The 22,764-nt window shown below is 41.0% G+C and overlaps 1 protein-coding gene across 2 annotated transcripts in view; it reads right to left on the minus strand.

The window, feature by feature from the left end:
• Positions 1 to 22,764, minus strand: part of SLC22A3 (solute carrier family 22 member 3) — a 681,970-nt gene that overhangs the window by 222,217 nt on the left and 436,989 nt on the right. For both annotated transcript variants that reach the window (XR_014963047.1, XM_085611548.1), the window contains exon 5: positions 5,272 to 5,389. Coding sequence is in view for 1 of the 2 variants with exons in the window: in XM_085611548.1 (XP_085467674.1) it covers positions 5,272 to 5,389 (118 nt within the window). In the remaining variant the exon portion in view is untranslated. The remainder of the gene's footprint in view (positions 1 to 5,271; positions 5,390 to 22,764) is intronic.

Consider the following 22,764-nt stretch of genomic DNA (forward strand, 5'->3'; position numbering starts at 1 on the left):
ACATCCTTTTTCATTGCCTACTCTGCCAAACATACAGTTGTTTCGTATACAACTTTGAACCTTTGTTGGTTCGTCATCTCTACTATCCTGCAAACCATTTTTGACTTTTGTAATTACGGCTCCAGCACTGCTATGACCTTTTGCATCAATATGACCTATCTAAAATCATATCCCTTTCATTACTCAAGACAGGTGCCCAAGACAGAGGCAGAGAGGCATCAAATGCAGTTCAGTATGTAGACTTTTAGTAGAGAGTAGTGCAAACAGAGACTTGGTATATTATAAATGTCAATTTTCTATTAGCAACAATACATGCTACGCTTTAGTTAAATCTTGATTATGAAGACCTAAATATTGTGCAAAGACATCACAAACCTGCAGCCTGAGGGGATATGTTGTTGTCTTTCAAGCAATGGGGTCTCCAAAACTAGTGCTTCCAGCCAATTATCATTGGCTCCCCTTGGCCAACAGGTGACTATTTAAATGCCATTATCTGTGTCACTGTACTGCCCACAACTCCAGCCCAATGGTGTTTCCAGTGGCGAGGAAGAAATGTCAATAAAAGAATCTCACTAACTTTGATGGTGGTAAAACTCTGAAATATGCTCTGCTTGTTGGTCCTTGAGAGACGTTCACGCATTCTCCCACAGGAAGTGAGCACCCTCAGTGTGATACTGGAGATTTGTTATCAGATAGAGAGGAAGATGCTTGCTTTTTGAGTGCCACTGACCCAGAATTTAGGTTTGCTACCTGGGATCTTTTGTCCCAGAGAGAAGCACGATGCCTCTGAACATATGCTCTGCTTCCATTAGAGTCTGGTTCTAGTGATGGATTGTTAATAAAAATCAATCAATCAACATTTGTAGAGTGCAGCACTATCACCCCTGGGGGTATCTGGATGCAGGGATGCAAGGTCTCAGTGGAAAAGCCCCCTGCCTCACACCCCAACAGTAGGCTACAGAGCTTGGAGTGGTCTAGAGTACTATTTCAAGGTTACTCATTCTTGGCTCGCAGCTCCAATTGCGCAAACTCTGATCTCAATTCAAATGCTACCATGTTTTCCCCAAAGAACGAGATAGGATTAAAGAATGGTGAATAAGTCACCTTGCAGGAGCCACTGATTCCCTCTGCTCATTCACGTATTTTAAAATTCACAGAGTTATCTCCCTCAACTAGCAAGCATTCTTGTATGAATCGTCAGCCGGTATTAAAAATCTTTTTTAATGTATATGATCTTAGGCTCATTTCTTCTCAAGACGTTGCCCTGGTTGAGTTAAACTCTTATGTTAAAGAGCTCTAGGTGTTTCACGAATCCATTGTACACTTTCATTCAGAATTAGTTTCTGCATTTATTCTGAAACACAGTGTGTTCTTTTACAAGATGGGAATGGATGTCTTCCCTGAGTCTGAGAATGTTGAAACAATGTGCTGAGTACCTCTCCTTTACATTCCCTGCTTCCCTGCTTTATTCTTCCAGTCCTTTATTTCAGATTTCTTCGCCTGGGAAGTTAAAATCTCTTGTGGCCAATTTGACAGTTGTTAATTTGAATGGCATGAGATATATAGGAGAAAGTGAAGAATGTGGCTAGTAAAGATTACTTTTTTTAAAATATACTTTTATTATGTTTTGTATCATAAAAATAATGACATTGAACAGTTCCTGCCTCTCCCCTTCCCCTTTCCACGATACCATGGGAGCAAATTTTACATATATTTGTAGCTATACAATATTATCCAATAGCATCATTTTGAATATCAAATCAAGACAAATACAGAAGCTGCGGCATAACACAGGCTTAAAGCAATACTCAAATGTCAATTGTTACAATTTAAGGTGTCTGTACTGGATCATCAATGATTTGCTGGAGTTGTATTTCTGCTAATTCCCAAATCCTCCTACCATCTTGACCTTGCACAATCCGAATTAATTTACGCCTTACCCCACACTCAGCCCGCAACCACGGTATGTATTCTCGTAACCAATACTTATTTTTAGGAATTTTGGATGTAATCCAACATTTTGCCATACATTTCTTTGCAGTTACTAACCCCATTTCAGCAATGTTTACAGCATGTTTAGTCATTTTAGAGCACTATATTAAACCCAACAAGCATACCTGAATAGAAAATTGTAAAGGCAAATTTGTCAAATCCTGCAGAGTTTTAATAACATCTTTCCAGAACTCCTGTATACCCGGCATTCCTACCACATATGTATATAAGTTTCAACATTGTGCCTACACTTTGGACAGATATCCGATTTAGCAGGATCCACCCTGTGTAACCAATTTGGGGTAACATAGTCCCTGTGCACACATTTATAGCTAGTAAAGAGCTTTTAACATTGAAGATAAAACTTGTTCCTGGATCGGCTCCTAAGTGTGGTGACTTCTCTTTTCACCTGTTAACGTGGGCTCTAGAGTTAAACCTGGCTGCAATAATGGATGATTTGATCATTCGGTAATTGATCATTTCACCCGGCAAAGAGGCGTGCAGCGCTCCTTCATTGATTACATTTATGTGCAATTTTTGAGTATTAATGTGTTCACCCATTTAGAAATTTGCCCTTATTCATGGAGCGATCACTTTCAGCTTTATGTCACACTTGACCTTAGAGCTGTTAGGTAAAGGACATTAAGGCAACCAGTTTTGAATTATGAACTCATTTAGACCATCATTCTGGTTGGAAAAGCGTCACTAGTGACGAATTATCAAATTGATTGAATGGTATTTTAGAAGGACATCCTGACAAAATGAATGCTATCTCCATTGAAGTTTTTTTGAGCTCATTGCAAGACACTTTTTCAATCAGGTTAAATATGTCTAGGGGGGCCCAGAAGTTATCAAGTAATCCTTTCTTTTTTTAAATTAAAAAATATACTAAGCTTGAAATGCAACTTCTTTCAAAAAAGGGGAAGATTTGGTTTAATAGTCTGTCAACTGCATCTCTACAGTTAAACGTCTGCCTTAGATTGAACACACAATTGAGTTTAGAATAAATTCCAATCTGTCCCGTAACCAAAGTTACTGACCAAATCTGGATTATCAGCATTGATGGTCTCTGGGATCTTAGAAAAGTATTGTGCTTATATGAAGAGGTAAGGCATAAGAGGAAATGGGTGCTCAAAATTGTGGCCTCTTTTGGCCATGCAGCAGTAGGTGAAATCTGGGACTTTTAAGATTGTGTAGTTTCTGCTCAGTTTGCCAACCTTGATTGATCTTCCATTTTTGTCCTCACTAATGAGGTGTACTTGTATGACAGGAGATAGCATCCCTGCTTTTTTTTTTTTAAAAAAGCTGCATGACTATTGCTAATGTCAAACAATTCCATTTTGGCATTTGCCATCATTTTACTCATATGACAGCATTTCTGCCTAGTGAATGTTGCCACATAGATTATTGGTCCTTCTCAAATTACTCAGTTTTTGGTGTACAAACATGCAGCACCCTGCTACTCCTCTAACACGGGTGGTACTACGCAACTGCTTTTATGTTTTAGTCTCCCACTCACCTCCCCACACACATTGGCCTATCTATACATGTAACACAGATCATCCGCGTAGATCTCTGCATCTTTCTCTTGCCTCTTCCCCTTTCTTCCTCCTTCTACTTTTCTTCTCTCAGACTCTTGAAACATTTCAGAGTGGTTGACCCAATTTGTGTGGTGAACATAGGAAAATGAACCCATAAGAAAAACAGACACCATGAAATATAACACAGGAGATCTAAAGAGTAAATTATACCTGCCAGCCAATTACAATTACAATATATGGAAGCCTTCGATCCCTATATAAAAGGATGTCTCTAATTTCCGTATTACAGACAACTTGTGACATCTCTAGTCACCCGCAATAAAGAAATTACTTATCTGCTCAACTGTAATTTAGTTGAGTTCTGACATCACAATGCCTGCTGCTAGAGTCAACAGCCATGGGAAAAGGCAGTTTAGACAGCTTAATTGAAGCTGCAGTTTACAAAACGAAAACAAAACCTGCATTTTCCTTCTGTGTTTTTGTTTTTCTAGATGACCAGTGATAAGCAGAAAGGAGATATTAATGATAACATTTTTTGCATGTTTTAGTTAATTATGGGAAAGACGGAAACTCTTTGCATGTTTCTACACATTATGCGCTGGAGTACTATTTTGTAATCTGACTTGTATTAAACTGATTCTAATATATTTTTGCAACAATTATCTAACTGCTTAATTGTGTGTTTAATTTTGCAATAGAAGTCCTACTTTTATTCTTCATGTTTGTAAACATCTCCATCAGTTTGTGGGAAGGGTGGTAGTAAACCATCTATTATAAGGAATAGAGTACCTCTTGTCATACATTATAAGAGTATTGTAAGTCACCTCAGAGTTCTATGACCTTATCGAGGATCTTGGTCTTTGGCCTCATTGCTCTATATGGTCACAGAACTAGTTAGTTACTTGCAATATCTTTATTATGTGCGGCGCAGGGTACTATATACCATATATTATCTGTCTCATACCTCTTCCTCCATCACAATGCTAGCCACCAGGGCCTCTAGAATAGATAAGAGCACCTCTCTGGTCACTGACATATATCTGCTAGTGCACACAGTGTTTCTTTGCTGCAGACAGATGATCTGAATTGAACATAATATTTTGAGCCATGGCACCTTTAAAAAGCTTAAAGTAAAAGGAATTTCTCTTGAGTAAGAAGTTATGGACGTCAAACCAAGTTACAACTAACCATACATCAACCTAAAAACCACTCAGATTCCCATTTATATTCACAGATAAGGACCCAAAGAACAATTATAAACACATGGACAGAAACCAGTCCCGGTATCGCGGAATTATTTTTATTTAAAATCACAAATTGATACAAATAAGAATGAAATACAAATCAAATATGGACCAGCTAAAAAGTTGTATGTCGACAAAATCATACATTAGAAAAACAAATCACTTAAAATACACAAGAGACAAAAAAAACAAGTGAAACATTAAAAACATCATAGTACGGTTATTTGGAATAAATCAACTTTGTTGGAGTCTATCGATATTCATATGATTAGACTCAAATGTTCCTCGAGTATAACCATGTGGCAATGACACTCATTGTTATATTCGAGGAACATTTGAGTCCCTATAAATGCCCCTATATAGAGTCACACTTGCTTTACTGCACAGAGAATTATTGCTGTACCTTTCAACGTCTCATTGCATCTACGGAATACTAAAGAATATTCATTCAGAGTCACATGCTCAATATGCCATTTTGGAATTACAAAATGTACCTCTTTGTAAGTGGTCGTCATATATTTCCCATTGTGGTTGGCAATGGTACACATAATTGTCATTGCTTTTTCCTGTTTTTTTCTCGTCAGCAACCACCGTGGCGATTCTGGGACCATCCTGCAAAGTTCAGAAGAAAGCCATTGGACGAGTGTTTCTGGCACCAAATAAGTACAATCGTGACGTCACATTATTCTAACCAGAGCTAAACAAAAGGTCTGATTCGCAAAGCTATTTCTATAAATAGGTGTGTCTTACTCCAGACTTAGATGTTACTTACTCATGTATTCCAGGAGTGAGACCTGCTTACGCCTTGCTGCTCCTGGAAACGACTCACAGTAAATGCTTTGTGACTGAGGCATGGATATTACGCCGTAACTAAAATCTGAGATATGGGTAACACGCAATTGCTGATAGAAAAAGCTTTGTCAACCGGGCACAAAATGCGTTCGTATTTTCTTCATGGTCATCAGCCATTCATCATGTCTCCCAAACTACGCTATGAAATTTACAAAAAGTGCACCCCTCCCCTTGTTGGTGCCATATGTAGCTGCACCAAAGGCTTGCAAGATCCAGAGTTTCTTATATTACATTGGCCCAGAACCGGTTGGAAGAGGCACTACCGTAGCCCAAATAGGAGGTTTTCTCACCATCTCAAGATGGTGGATTTCAGGAGAGGGATTCACATTGCCTGCCCTAGGGGTGCTTTAGGCTAAGTGGGAACCCTTCTCCTAATCTAACTAATTTTCCCACCTTTCCTCCTGCCAAAAGTGGACCAGGAAATGGGGCTTGGCTTCCCCCACTATCTGGTGATTCCTGGGTGGGATTTCAAAGGCAGCCTTGCCTTTGAAGCTTCCCACCCAGGAAGGCCAACCTGTCCTGGAGGAGGTGTGAAGCACTTCTGCCCAGAGCAGACTTTGTCTCTGTCCCCTTAGAGCGCTAGCTTTCACCCCACGAGGTCAGAAACATGTCTGGTAGTGGCAGGCTGGCGAAAACAAGTCAGGAGCCACACCAGTGTTTTTGTAGGCTTTCTGGGGACTCTCTAAAAGGGTCTCCTCTGTGAATGTATTAATAAGTCCACCACTGGCATCAGTGAAGATTTATTAGGACAAATTGGTTGGTACCAAACACCTTAGGAATCAGTGAAGCCATCATGGAGCTAGGAAACCCATGTTGACAAGTAAGCAGCCTATGTACTCTTTATGGCTTCTTTGGACACTTACAACATCTCTGATTAGATTGAACATGGTTGGGTCATATCTACTCATTCTGCTAGGCCCACACATAGGATATAGTGCACCATGCCTTAGGGCTGAAGGCCTGCAGTAGGGGTGACTTAGCTGTATCCCATGCAGTGTATGGGAGTCTTGGCACACTGGGCTGTGTGCCATGTCAACTCTTTGGATTTCTCTGCACCAAGACACACAGCCTGCAGTGGCAGAGTGCATAGACTTGGTGTGACACAACCAGTGCTGCAGCCCCAGAGGACCCTCATCAGTACCCATGCCATAGGTACCAGGGGTACCGTTTACTTGGGAATTACAGGGGTAACTGAAGTTGTGCCCATCTTGGTACAGGTTTTGGTAAAGAGATCTGGCTTTGGGGACCTGGTTGGCAGGGCCTCAGTGCACTTACAGCTTGAAATCACATCAGACATCAGGCAAAAAGTGGGGGGTAACCATGTCAAAAGAGGCACTTTCCTATACCGATATTTTATTTATTTATTTATTTATTTATTTTGCCGTTTTTGTATAGCGCAAACAAGACCCTTGCGGGTATCAAAGCGCTTTACAGAGCAAACATAGGAAAAAAGACATGTACATACAAATACAAAGAATTATGTGAATACAGTACTGGTAACAGAGATTGGCACATAACTACATGAGTGTATAGGACGAGTTCAAGTGAATTTGGACATGAGAATCGATTTCACTTCTTTTTTAAAAAAAAGCCGTAGATGGATTGAGTCTCGTTTCTGGGGGTAAGGCGTTCCATATCCTGGGGGCCATTCCTGAGAAGGTACGATGGGAAGTTTTCTTCTTGGAGAAACGTTGTGGTTTAAGTAGAAGGTTGTTAGAACTCCTGGTAGACCTGTTACCACCTGATAGTACTAGTTTCTCCGCTACGTACCTCGGGGTTTTGTAATGTAGTGCCTTATGTGTCATACAGGCGATTTTTAACTGGATTCTGGCCTCAAAAGGTAGCCAGTTGAGGGCATGAAGGTCAGGGGAAATGTGGCAGTTTCTTTTGGTGCCTCTAACGAGTCTGACGGCTGTATTGATTGAGGCTCTGAGAGGAGCAGTCGTTGATTTGGGAAGACCACAGAGAGCGACGCTCCCATAGTCAACTCTGGGAATTGCTAGAGTTTGAACTGCCTGTTTGAAGTCATTTGCGGGTATGAAGGGTTTCAATTTTCTCAGTGTGTTAATCTGAAAATGTGCTCCTTTTGTTGCGGCGCTGATGTGCTTCTGCATGTTTAGCTTATTGTCCAGGGTTATTCCTAGAGATTTAGCGGAATCAATGATGAGAGGTTGACCGTTGAGTGCAGTTAGGGGCTTCATCCACTCATGGATGATAGTTGTTTGGTTTGGGGGATCGATTAAGAGGAATTCTGTTTTTATTGTGTTTAGTTTTAAATGGTTCTTAGCTAGCCAGGTCTGTGTCTTTTGGAGCGTTGAGTTAAGGGACTTGATGTCTTCAGGAGATTGGACCTTAATGTAGAGTTGTGTGTCGTCGGCGTACATGTGATATTGGATATTTGCAACGTTGAGAAGCTCTTGAGTGGTTCCATAAACAGATTGAAGAGTGTCGGGGAGAGGAAAGAACCCTGGGGTACTCCCAAGGTGACTGGGGTGCGGTTGGATAAAGATTGGTTCATCTTGAATCTTTGTGTTCTGTTTTGGAGGAAGGAAGTGAATCAGTTTAACACTGTTCCAGATAGCCCCATTCTATGCTTCAGGAGGTCAAGTAGGTTGTCGTGTTTGACTGTATCGAAGGCTGAAGAGAGGTCAAGTATGTTTAGCAAACAGGCTTTGTTTTGATCCAGTATTTGTAATGAGTCATCAATTATGTGGGTCATGGCTGATTCAGTACTATGCCCTGATTGGAAGCCTGATTGGAATTGGTCGAGCAGGTTGAAGTGGTCTATGTGATATTGATCAAAGGAAGAGATAAACACTGCAAGACAGTTACCAAAGTTGGTGACAATAACATCTTACCTTTAGGAATTTAATCATATGCAAATGTGTGGCCCAAACTAAGACTAATATGATATTGCAGATAAATTAGAAAAGGCAAAAATATAGTTCATCGCGCAGGGTACACCACAATTTGAATTAACTCTTGGGGATTGACTACTGTGATTTACTGCCGAACTCAAAGGCTCTCCCTTGTCATCCTTGGAAAAATAAAATGCTGCGATGGAGAATTCAGATGAGACCTGAAAGTACAGACAGTTTTCTGCATCGGGCACTAACGTCATCAAACGTTACTTCTGGTCATCAAACGTTACTTCTAGTCATCACACGTTACTTCTGGTCATCAAACATGCAAGTTAGCTTTAACAGGAACCAAGCCTAGTACTAATGCATTCCCTGCATTTTTATTACACCTACAAGTGACATCCCAAGTAAGGAAGAAATCCTGTTTTTTTCAAGCATTAAAAATATTTCCATAAATCACACTTGTTGTTGATATGACCAGTGATACTTAGACATGCAAAAATAGCATTTTGTTTTAAAAGGTCAGTGCAGTTCTCTTCAAGACGTATTATACACAGAGTGTTCTTTGATTCAGTCCTCTTTAACATTTGTCTTGTTTGGGTCAGTGCCATGCCGCCATTGCTTTGAGACTTTATTAGTCACATCTTAAATCAGACCAAGAAGTCTACATCTCTCACCTCTTGCTATTGGCTATTACACGTTTCATTCCACATCTTAGAAAGTGAAAAGCTACAGAAGATGTCAAGGCTGCAGATCAGTGGAACTGGTTCTATTGCAAGACATGAGGGACTGGGACTGTTTTAAACATGAAAAGTACACTCAAACATCATGTTGTATTAAATTAAGTTCACTTTTATGTCCTAAAGCCTGAACTTCATGTTTCGTTTTCCTAGCTTTATGTGAGGAAGAGCAATGAAAGAGTTTGACAATGATGATTTGAGTAGCAGAAATATAAGTACATATTTTTCACTCAAACTGTACTGAATGAGAAAATCATGAGTGATCTCTACTACTATCCCTCCTTCCATCAGGACCCATAAGCAGCAGAAACAAGTGAGACAAAAGTGTTTGGATAGCAGCAAGCCTTCACTCTTGACCTGCTTCTGTTTTTTCCATGTCATAGGAGTAAAAGCTGTACTATAATGAACATTTCCACGCAATTCAACCTTTGATTCACACCTGGAAAAAACAGGGCTATTGATTGTTCCTTTAGACATTTACTCACTTAGTCAGAAAATGTAAGAGGCCCTATTGTCATTCTCATAACTTCTGGGGCCTGCGCGCATTGGAGAGTTACCTCATTGTCGGTCCGTCTTTTGGTTGTGCTGCAAACAGTTCCAGTATCTCTGGTCCTCGTTGAGGGGGGAGATGTGGCTGCATAGTGGGGATTGTTGTTGGTCCTCTGCAATGTAAGCTTGGTGTCTTTCTTCCTACACATTCAGCAGCCGCATTGGATTCTGCTCTCTGCTCGGACTCTTGGGGCAACCGTGCTGAGGAAACAGTGCCATTGGGGGCTGAGAGTAAGAGACGTCTGCTGAGGCAAGGAAGGCTAAAGGATCGAGACAATGGTGGGGGCAGGGCTTCTCAGCGTACCACCCCTTTTGAACATGGAGCTCAATTCATACTGTTTCACTTGACTGCTCAAAGTTGTAGTGTCTTGTCAGTTAGCGATGATGGGACCCTTTTGGGTCCTGATGGACTCCGCAGAACTATAACGTAAATGTTCAGGTGCATGGAATAAAAGTACATGTTTAGAAAGTTGAGTTTGCAGTTGCACGCTGAGGAATAAAGACGTTTAATACTAAGCTCTGTGTGTGGTGTAGTCATTTTCAAGTACCTGGGCTAGTAAGGACCTTACTACTGGTGACAAGATAGGGGATACATAACCCAAAGATCGACAGTGCTCTCCTAGAATGTTTGCTTTGGTCCAGTAAACTTCTTGTGCATGCCGCTTGTGCTGAAGTCAAAGTGAAGATCGATGTTTGGCCTATGTGGAGTCAAAGCACCACTCTAGTCATAGTGAAGCATTTGATGATAATGGAAGTCTTACTGAGAAGTTTATTCATCATTGTCCAGAAATTTGTTACTAAGGCTGTGAGAGAGGCACTGCGCCACTATGCAACACTGAGCTATAAATTGTATGGATCGATAATGCTAAAGGCGGAAACCAGGTACAGCGAAACACTGAAAGCAGTGACAGATACGGACGAGAAAGCACCAGCAGTGAAAATAGCCAAATACAGAAAAGAGCTAAAGGCAGTGAAAACCAGGTTGAGAAATGATTGTGGTACTTATCCAGGAGCTGAGTAAAGAGTCATCATACCACAGCTGTGGGTACTGGCACCCAAGTAAGATACCCGGGGATGTAAATACAGAGCTGTTTATCCCTGAAGTGGACACCACCGAAGGTACCAGGTGCGGTCCGTACAACTCAAAAGTTTTTCAAGAGTTGAAAAGCTCATATGGTCACACGAAAAAAAGCTCTTCCCATTCAGATTGGCAATACCAACTCTAAAGCAAGCACGTCGCAAGAACTTGCCGATGGCATAAATGGTGCAAGTTAGGTGAGCAGAATAGGCTCATAATGTCAGTAAGTTCGACAACTGGTGATACTGCCCCCGCCGTCGTGAAACCACCACCTCCATTTGATACTGCTAAAATGCGGAATATTGGTGACAGAATGACTGCCTGGATAGAAACGTTCGATGTAATTGATGCACTGTAAGAAACAGATATATTGTCAATAGCTCAAAAATCTTGCTGGTGAAGGAGTAAAAGACGTAATCAAGAAATGACAGCGAATTGACAAAGTCACATACCATCAAACCAAAGACACATTAAATATCAAGTTCAATCCGATGCCGAATGTTGATTACGAAAGATATATTTTCAGTCAGGAATCTCAGAAAGCTGGTGAAATAATCAACACATTTTTTGAGAGACTTGATACACTCATCAAATATTGTCCGAAAACTGCACTAAAATTAAACAGTTGCTCCATACCTTTTATTATCGACAGTTGGGCATTGATAAATATCATGCCTGAGGAGAAATGCAATGAACTGTCTCCATTGCCCCGTCTCACACCACAGAAGACTAAAGTGTATACTTGGACTGCATCAACGCCATTAAAGAGTCAAGGTTCATTCGTAGCAACCATGAGACACAAAAGGGCAAAAGTACAAGGACCCATTTATGCACTTCAAGGTACTGCGTCAAGTGCCTGTTTACTAAGTTTCCATATTGCTGCTGATATGGGACTGATGTCTCTGAACTACAACATGAATGCTCATTACGAAATTAGTAAGTCAGTTCCCATCGTTGTTTCATGCATTGGGAAAACTTAAGAACATGAAAGTGCAACTGCATCTCAATGAGGACATTTGTCCTGTTGCTCAAAGACATGGACAAATTGCATTTAATCTACAAGAAGCTGTTGAGTAAGAGCTTGAGACTTTACTAAAGCATTATATCTTTGAGCGATTTACTGGTCCAACTCCGAGGGTGTCATTCGTAGTGGTAGTGCCCAAAAAGGACAGTGAAGGAGGTGTACACATCTGTGTTGATATGCATCAAGGTGACAAGGCAATTGAAAGAAAATGACATCCGCACATTGCTGACATGATCACAGAGCTAAAGGGTGCCAAACGCATCTCTCACCTTAATCTGAACAAAGGGTATCATCAAGTGGAACTCAAAGAAAATGCAGGTACATTACCACCTTTTCTACCCATCTGACGAGTTAATCACGCCAGAAAGAGTACCACCTTTGTCTTATACTAAAAACAAGGGGTTAATCAGGAAGTGGTCCACTGTCAATCCAGACCTTGTTCTGGAGGAGATTATAATGCGCAACCTTGAGCAAGTTTTGGATTGTCTGGAAGCTAATTTAAATATTCCTGTCATGATCATATCATATAAGGCAATAACAGAGACAATCAATGTACTCTTAACTAAGAGTCAGCGTGATAGAATACAGAAAAATAAAAGGTGGTTTAACAGTGAATGTTCTCAGCTGCATAATAAATTAATTAAGACTTTAAAAACTAAACTACGCGACAAGGTGGCAGTAAGACAGATGCGCTTAGATTATAAGTGCGCGCTGGAGAATCGTAAGATGGAGATCAGGAAAGACGCATGGGGTCAATTACATCTGGCATTACGTAGTAAAGATTCCAGACTCTTATGGCAAACAGTTAATGAAGAATATTTTAGTGACGCAAAAAGAAGCAATATTGATGTAACAATCATGCCTGAAAAATGGGGGAAGCACTTTGCAGGTCTCTACGGTAACAGCACTGAACTACACTGTGGCATTGATTTCCAACACGTGGTATCTCCCTTGGAACCCCCGACTCTAGATGAAGTAAATAGGGCGCTTTGTCAGACTGTAAAGAATAAGGCTCCTGAGCCGGACGGTATACCCGCGGACTTATTTTTATCAAACATCACCCTGTGGCTACCATTGTTAACAAATATGCTAAGATGCTATGCGGCCCAGGGTCCTCAAGATTAATGGAGATCTGTTATAATAGTCCCTATATACAAAAAGTGAGACAGGTCAGACCCTAAATGCTATCGTCCAATCTCTCTAATTGATTGCTCCTGCAAAATTATGGGACGAGTAATACTGGAGAGATTGGAGATCTGGATAGCAGAAAACGGGAAACTCTCTAATGTCCAATATGGATTCAGAAAAGGCCTGGGCACTGTTGAACAGTGCCTTAATCTGCACCTGGTCATCGGCAAATACACCATGGCAAAGTCAGGGTCCTTATATCTTGGGTTTATGGACCTGACTTCTGCCTATGACTGGGTGCAGAGGAAGAGACTCTGGAAGAAAATGCTGCTTATGGGCATTGATCCACCTATTGTCCATTATTTAGCAGCAATGCATCAGGGAGTCACAGGGAGAGTACACTATGGAGCAGCTGGTGAGCTTACTTCACCAATAAAGATGGACTGTGGGGTCCGTCAGGGATGCGTACTCGCTCCTTTTCTATTCTGCTTATACATAAATGACTTAGAAAGTCATATCAGAATTGGAAATGTAGACGCACCCACAGTAGGCAACAGGTCTCTACCAGCCTTGTTATACGATGATGATTGTGTCTTAATGTCGAGAACTGGGGTGGGACTACAAAGGTTTTTAACTGGAATATATGAGTGACCTTGGCCTAAAAACAAATGCTGCAAAATCTCATGTTTTGCTAACAGGCAAACCCCCATCAAAAACAAAAACTTTTTATATAAAAAATGAAATACTGTCTCAGGTACCAACCTTCTATTATCTAGGTATACTTTTTAATGAAAAAAATTTGAGGTCCAAATTAGTTGATGCAAGGATTGGAAGCTTCAACAAAAATGTGGAGGCCATTTTTAGATTTACAAAAAAACTAGGCTCTCGCCTTATTAAAGCCATTATAGACATTTACAAAGCACGAACATGCGCCGTCACTTTGTATGGCGCTGGAGTCTGGGGTTGTACTAACACCTTGGGCCTTCAGAGAGCAGAAAATATGATGCTAAGACGTGTACTGACACTACCTAAAAGCACTCCTGCCATCATGTGTCATAACGAACTAGGTGTAACACCATTGTCTTTTTACATGCAATCTGCACCTCTGATGCTTTGGCACAACATTTGGATAAAAGAGGAACCAGTTTTGAACCGCAATATATTTTTAGATTGCTTGAAACTGGATTGCGCAAAAAAAAATCCCTGGCTTTCTTATATCCAAGAACAACTAGAGAAGTTAGAATTGCAGGACTGCCTTAATACACCTGGAAACACTTCCGCAATCCCAAAAAATAAGTTGAAAAGAGATTTTCTCATTTACCTGAAACAAGTAAGAGATAGTCAAGAGATGCTTAAAAAAGGGTTATAGAGTATTCATTGTTAGTTACTTGTCTAAGAATTGAACCCTACCTCTCTTTTTACTTTAACCAAGCCAAAATGTTCTATTTGATTAGATTCAGGATGGGTATTGCTCATCTCCTGGTGTCGTATCCACGTGATGCATATTGTGATGCTAAATTAGAATTGTGTCCATGTGACTCAATTTCTGCACAGAGCACTTTACATTTCATGTTTTTTGCAAACTTTATCTAGACCCGAGACGTATCTTTTTAAAACCATTGTTAAGATTTTTAAATATAAGAAAGTGTCAACCAGCATTATGCCATTTACTCCTTTTAAACGATTAATTTACTTGCCTAATGATTTACAGGTATATCTCCTCTGCAGTTCGGCTCCGTAATATTGTTAGAAAATAATTTTTAGTGTATTGATTATGTCGATTGAATCTTATCATGTTCATTCGTGTAATTCAAATGTTTTTATTTGTTCTTTTATGGCTATAATTTAGCTGAATAAAGATTTTTGACTGACTGACTGACTGACTTGATGAGAGAGTTTATTGAGAGTTGAAGGCCTGTCATTTTTGCAATTGCTTATCTCCCAAAGCCACTCATTATGCCTTGAATATGTCTGATTTGCCAAATCATATATGGGAGAGAATTACTGTTGATTTATCTGGTCCTCTTGACAATGGACAACACCTAACGGTGGGTATTGATGAATACTCTTGTTTTCCATTGGTAGAATATCTCTCATCTACCACTCAAGAAAGAGTCATCGAGAGGTTAGATGGTATGTTTGCTAAACGGGGTGTTCCTTCAATTTTAAAGTCTGGCAATGGCCCACTATTCAACAGTCGAGAATTCAGAGACTTTCTTAATCATCTCAATGGAAGCATCAGTAAAGCACACCTCTTTGGCCATAAGCAAATGGAGTGTTTGAACGCTTTATGAGCACACTTTAAAAGGCTGGCCAGCATGCTACATTGGAGAAGCTTGATTAGAAGTCTTCTCTCCATGCTGCTCTTCGAGCTTACCAGTTGATTCCTCATTCAATGACAGGTGAAAGTCCTACCACCCTGATGTTCGGGAGAGCCATGACTACCAAGTTACCACAATAGACCAACAGAAGATCTACAACAGATAGTGAACTTCGTTAAACAGACTTATGCCATAAGCAAAAAATGAAAGTATATGCTGACAAGCGTCGATGTGCCAAAAACATTACTTACACTAAAGGTGATCATGTATTGGTGCAACAACAAAGAAAATGCAAATCTGATGTTCCCTTTGATGCTGAACCTTTCAAAGTTGTGACTAGTAAAGGACACAGGCTGACTGCTCACCATCCTGGAAAGTCCATTACGCAAGATTCTTCACCCTTCAGGCATCCGCCTCATCATTCGCCAGTACCTGACGTTAGAGATGAGACTGGTTTGATTGAAACTGTAGAGAGCCCCTTGACTGCAGATGTCCCTACATCACCAGTGCCAGTCATAGACACTTCTCTTATCTCTTCCCAGCTTCAGGGGACAAGATCTGGATGTTTGGTCAGAGCTCCACGACGACTTATCGAGTATTTGTAATATATATGTGTATATGACTGTAAAAAAATATTTTTATTTAACAAAGGGGGAGATGTAGTGTCTTGGGAGTTAGAAATGACAGGACCCTTTTGGTTCCTGATGGACTCCGTAGAACTATGACGTAAGTGTTTGGGTGTAGGTAATAGAGTTCATGTTTAGATCACTGATTTCGCAGTTATACGTTTAGAAATAAAGACGTGCAATACTAAGCTCCATGTCTGGCACAGTCATTTACGAGTACCCAGGCTTGGGAGGAAGCTACAAAAGTTACATGACTTTCAGAAAACCCTGGTGTGTGTTTCTTTTACTTCCTGTGTGAACACTAGAACCTTAAATACCTTTGAGAGTGAAGCTTTATTCAGCTGAATGACACAGGCGCTCCTGGAGTTCCAGCAAAATGTCTGCCAAAAACATCTAAGCAGAGGTAGTTATACTCTCATCCAGCAATGAAAATGTACTCAGTGGTTGCGTTCTAAGATGTGGCAAACAGACGTGCCCTCATTATGTGTCTAACAACTTCTTCTTTGCACATTTTTTAAATGGTGTGCTCTTCCCACTCCAACTATAACATTGAAAGAATGCCAGAATAAGAACATCATATCTCTCTCCCCAGTCGGCACGGGAAGTGCCATCAGGGGCTGAGCTCTGCAAAATACCTTTAATTATTAGCCATTGAATCTCAAGCGTCTATTAGTGCTGTAGCAATGCGCTCATGTGACACAAATCAATCAACCAAACAACATTTGTAAAGTGAAGCTCTGTCACCCCTAGGTGTATATGGGCGCTGTGTCTCTGTCGAAGAGACAGGTCTTGAGTCTCTTTCTGAAGTCTGTGAGTGAAAAGGGGCGCAGTAGTCTAGTGGGTTGGTGAAAGTTCAGTCGATGATTGAGGTAGGTAGATCCTAGGTTGTGGAGAGTGTTGTAGGCATGCATGAGGAGCTTGAACTGGCTTCTTTCCTGGCTGGGGAGCCAGTTGAGGTCTCTCAGGTGGGGAGTGATGTGTTTTTATTTGAGGAGGTCCAGGATGAGTCTGATTGCAGCGTTCTATATGGTTTGGAATCTTCTGAGGAGCTGGGTGGAGATACGGCGTAGAGGGAGTTGCAGTAGTCGAGGCAGCTGGTGACGAAGGCCTGTGTGGCGATCTTTTTGGTATTGGTGGGAGCCATCTGAAGATTCTGCAGATAAGATGGAGTCAGTTCAGTTTTTGCATTTGCGGCAAGGTTGCCCACATTTCCTTCCTTTTGGCACTGCATGACAACTTTCCTACCATTTAATGGCATTCAAATGCCAGGCCTTCTCCTGGAATTCGTGCTCCCTTTCTTATTCTACCTCCTTCTCGCTTAGTCACTGTAACCTTTGGGACCTCTAAAATGTATTCCCTTATTTAATGTGTCTCACTAAGCTTCTGTGTTGCTGCCTAATTTGTAGTTTATTTTTCAGCCACAGTATTCCTTGGAAGACTTCTTCCAATTAATCTTGCATATCTTCCAGCTCATTCATTTTAGCATTGAAGGCATGGCATCTCATGGTAAGCTCTGTTCCTAGCTTGGTGAGAAAGGTACATGCTTTAAAAGTATGACTAACGAGTTACAATTGTAACAAAAGAAATATCGATTAGGATGGGTGATTAGCTGTTTAAAGCTTAGATTTTCACGTGTGAGTGTCAACGATGGAACATACATTAGTTATTAAGTTGTTTATTGACCCAACATTTACAGATGATCCAGTGTCAATGAGAGCCATCCTTGGCTGTAATTGAATTTCTTTTACAGATTAAGGTTGAAATGTCCAATTCTGATTTTTTTTGCCTATTAACAAGATGCAAAGACTGTGTTTATCTTCATCGTCATCAAATTTATCCATGGGCAATGATGTATTGCCTATTAAAGTGTGTGTATTCTATGCTGCACCGGTGTGTAATTTTTGTTTTATTTCTCTGGGATGTGTTCTCAGAGCCACAAACTTTGGTGAAGTGATTTACTTTACTGCATGCAAAGCAGATCTTATTTTTGAAGACCTGCCTTATTAGCATGGGACAGGTCCTCCGCAATTATTGAAATGGACCTCTGGTTTTAAGGTTCAGTCGTCCAGTTAAACACATCTTGATTCAGTGACTCATCTAGTCCAATTTTGAGGGTGACTTCCAAAGGTGATGACTGTATGTGTGTAGCATGTGCTTCCAAAGGTGACCATTCTAGAGTTAGCATAATTTGCAGTGTCATCCTTGAGTCTCTCAACATGAGGCACATATGAGCCACAGCCCTGAAATATCTGAGCTCAAATTAAATTTTTTACTTTGAGCTGATTAGTTTGGGTCTCCTAGCTAGCTTATCCATGTATGCATTGAAGGAGAATGTCTTTTTCATTCATGCCTATTAGAGTACACACCTTACATTATTGAGGTAACCTGGAGCCCAACTGTGTCTTAAGTATTTCCAGTACCTTGTCATAGTCCACAGCCTCAATGGTAGCAGGAAGAGCCAATGATCAGCTTCTAAATCTGTTTACCTGTGAGCTGTAGTATAGATTTGTGCTAGGTTATCTGTTTCCTTAACAGCTGTAATTAGATTTCCACCCTAAGCCTATGCTGGACTGGCAATGGTAAAGGTGCTTATATGTCATTGAAAGTAGGCCCACTTTATTTGGTAGCCTGTGTGAAGTGCATGGAATTGTAAAACTCAGCCACCAGGCTGTCTCGACAGTGCATCAGATCCAGTCTGTGGTTGTAGCCCTGCGTTCTTACTAACCTTGTTGTATCATACACGAGACACAATGCTGAAGTCTAGAGCACCCATGGAGTCCAGGTTTCCTAATGAAAAAGTTCATGTGTGTACTCTTTTCCTAACTGTATCAATGCTTAATTGTACGGAGAAAGTGGCTCATCAGGATTGTGTTCTTTTGTTATTTTGTACAAGAATAGACCTGCATACTTCCTTCATTATGTGGTATGAGAACATCAACTGTATGTTATGGAGTTGACTGTCTTATCCACTGTTGTGGGTTGTCTCCTGTATGTATTTGCTTGGGATCAGGTGAAAGAAAACCAATTCTGTAGCAACTAAAAGAATTTTATGTTCAACATTTGGGGTCGAAAATAACACCAGCCATTCTCCTTCTGCTACAGAGAATACAGATCCCTTAGATGGCCAGATCAATTAATCGGTTGTCAATAAGACTGAGAGGATCTGGGAACCTCAGCAACTGTTCTGGCCAAACCAGGACAATCCTTGTGCTTCACCTGACTGCAGTAAAACTCTGAATTCCCCAAATAGTTTATATGAAAGGCAGGAGCCAAGTAGACCCATTGCCTACTCATCTCAATATTCTCAGTGATGAAGAATACAGCTATATGAAAGTCAAGAACCCAGTTCCTCCACTAACATATTTTTTATCCAAGTTCATAGAAAGGAGAGCTCCGCCAGGTAGGCGGATCACAGAAGGAATTGGAGCTCTAACACAGGGAATGTGCCATGATACAGGCACTTTTTTGATCCCTTTGGTAGATGCCTTGCCATCTTACTTACTTTAAAGATACTAATTAATTTCTTATCAGGAAATTTCACATTTCACATACCATGGGAGCCAGATTATTTCTTTGGCAAGCATAGATGTGAAGGTGTTATATGTATGCATAACCCATAATGATGATCTAGCAGCAATGCAGTCTTTTTTTAAAAACCAAATCAATCAACTTCCTACTATAGAATATCATGATTCTAGCAATGGAAACTTTTGTATTGAACAATAAATATTTCTTATATCAAGACAATATAGGATTCATACATCAGACAGATAAGGGAGCTAGCTTAGACTCCTGTTTCCATCCCTGTTATGCAAACCTTTTCATGGCCAAGTAGGGGAGAGAGAGCAAATAGGAGATGATGGCATGTTGCCTTTTGAAAATTGTGATATTATGGTACAGTTATAGTGACACTATTTTAGGATCTGGACCGGTACAGAGAGAAAGAGACCTGAATCTTTCACCAATTATCCAGTGTGAACAACTGCAATGTAGGGCTATCTTTGGAACACAGAAGAACGTATATTACATTTATAGATTTTGAAGGGTACCTCAAAGATGGAAAAATATATAGCAAACTAAACAGGTAAGCGATATCTAGGAAGATTTCATTAAATGCGAGACCAGTACACCAAAACATTAGAAGAGTAACATCCTCTATCGTTAATTCCTGCGAGCCAGACACATTTTCAGCGAAGATAACTAATGTACTAGCAAAGTCAAAGACATGTGCAAGGAATGTAGACAAATGAATAACAGAGATTGGGCCACAGGTCAATGATCTGCAAAAGCAAATAAATTGAATAGCAGAGAACAATGGGTGCAGGTCAAAACCATAGCAGCAAATTTCAACTGAAGAATACGGTGAGAATGGTAACCCGTTACTCAGCAATCAACTGTTCTCTATCCTATTAAAAGATTGGCATATTCTCAGAACAAATGAACACCTAAAGGATCATATAAATGGGAAGCCACTGTTTGATTTTAGAAAGGGAGAGGTACTACGGAATTGGCTCAGTCTGAACAACACCATACCTTCACAAAAATAATCAAGATTAAAACTAGGCAAAGATATTTACAAATGTGGTTCTTGTATGTATTGTGATTATATGTAATGTAAAAGACTGATAGTTCGCTGGGAGGGTTCAATTGGAGCGCCTGCTGTAATGGGTCACGGAGTCGGAACACTGTTAGGATTGCAGTACGGGTTCTGAGAAGGGCTGGGCACAGTGAAGCAATATCTTAATCTACAACTGCTAATTAACATGTATACTATTGCTAAGCAGGGCTCCATCTGCCTGGCCTGCATGGACTTGTCTAACGCCTTCAAGAGTGTGGTTAGGTCTAAACCCCGGGCCTTGTTGAGTGATCTGGGGTGGACACAGGGCTTGTCCAATTTTTGAGAGCTTTACACCTCGACGTATCAGCGTCCTTTAGATACAGGGCTTCAGGCGAGCGCATCTCCAGCTTTTCACTGGGGAAGGGTGTCTTCCAAGGGTGTCTCTTGGCCCCAATCCTCTTTTTCTTGTATATCAACGGACTTGAGGAGATTTTATCCGCTTGTGCCACGGATGTCCTGAAGGTGGGCATGAAAAAAGTTCCCTCGTTACTTACGCAGATGCCGTGGTCTTAATGGGGAGAACTCATAGGAGCCTAAACACCCTTTTTCAGAAATTCATAGGTTTCATGGGGTCTTTGGGCCTAACTACTAACCGCTCAAAAACATTTACTATGTATTGTGGGACCAAATTTATGAGATCAAGAAGTGTATACCTCGAAGGCCATCTGGTTGCCTCTACCCAGGAGTTTTCCTATCTGGGGGTGTTCCACGACGCCAAGGGAAACTGGGGTCCCTGTAAATACAAAGCAATCCAAAGGTTTGCTAGCGCTGCCGATTTTATTTACAAGTTAGTCTCCCGTATCAATAGAAAGACCCTGGGCCCACTTGTTGGAGGTATTTAGGAGCAAATGCCTTCCCATCCTTACCTATGGGGCTGGCTTTTGGTGCTATAGTAACATCTCTTACCTTCAGACTGAAGAATATAAGGTCCTACGTTACCTCCTGGGTAGTAACCCTGGCCCGCACTGCCCATAATGTCCACCAAGAGCTTGGTGTTGGGTTTGTTGAAGACCTCATTAAACCGGCCCCACTGGCGCTGTGGTTCGCCATCGGGGCGAACCCACATGCAGGCTTGAACAGGAAAGTGATCCTGGACTGCCTTATGTTATGTTAAACAATTTTATAAGAGCACCAAACACATGCTTCCCAGCGCTGACAGGATTAGTTGAAATGAAGCACAGAGGGGCATATCATCAAGGCGGTGCTATGAAATTATCGCCGCTTCTGCCTCCGTTTTCAGGCGAAAAGCGGCGCTAATTTCATCGCCTTATCAGCAAAGACACGCTATCGCGTGTTTTGCTGACTTAGCGCCCGTTACAACAACACCCAGCTTTGCATCTCTAATGAGATGCAAAGTGGGCGTTCCTGCCCAAAGTAACTGGAGAAATGTCGCTTACCGACATTTCTCCAATTATCAATGGGCACGCTAACAAGCATAGCGATAAGAAAAGTAGCGCTAACCGCGGTTATCGCTACTTTCCTTACGCCTGCTTTTAGTTTGACTTAGCCATGATATCCAATGGAAGGTGGATATCATGGCTGAGTCTGCCCTGCCCTATCAGCAAGCTATCGCCAAACGTTGTGCTATTCTCGCTGGATTTCCAGCGATAATCGCACATTTGGCAGCTTGCGCCTGGAATTTTATCGCTTTTGAGATAAGCGTTGCTGATAGCACGCTATCTCAGAGATAAAATTCAGCGGTAGCCAGAGATAATTATCCTCGCGCTAAGCGCGCTGAGCGATAATTATCGCCGGACCTTGCAGATATGCCACAGAGTTATTTAAAAAGATTCGTTTTTAGTTGCTTCCTGAAACTTAGCAGATTTGTATTTGATCTGAGCTGAACTGAGAGAGAGTTCCATAGTTTTGCCTGTGATAGAGGCCTAGCCATCCCCTGCTTCACTTCACTTCCTTCTGTAAATACTATAGTGCCTATTCCAAAAGGTTTTTAGTCCCATTAACTAGAGCTTGTGGTATTAGGCGGTGTGCTGAGGCTTTGTTGTACCTGCAATCACCGAACTCCCCCACCATATGCAGCAGTGTCTGTTGATTTTTAAAGTGTGCCTTCGCCAAGAGAAAAGAAATGATTTGTTAACAGCTCGAGGCTGTGTGCTGTTGGTTCTTATTGCATGTTTTTATCCGAAACTTTTTACTACTTTTTTATCCATGTGCTGATTGTTTGAATGCTGG

Source organism: Triturus cristatus, chromosome 6, assembly GCF_964204655.1.
Source record: "Triturus cristatus chromosome 6, aTriCri1.1, whole genome shotgun sequence".
NCBI classification, from domain to species: Eukaryota; Metazoa; Chordata; class Amphibia; order Caudata; family Salamandridae; genus Triturus; species Triturus cristatus.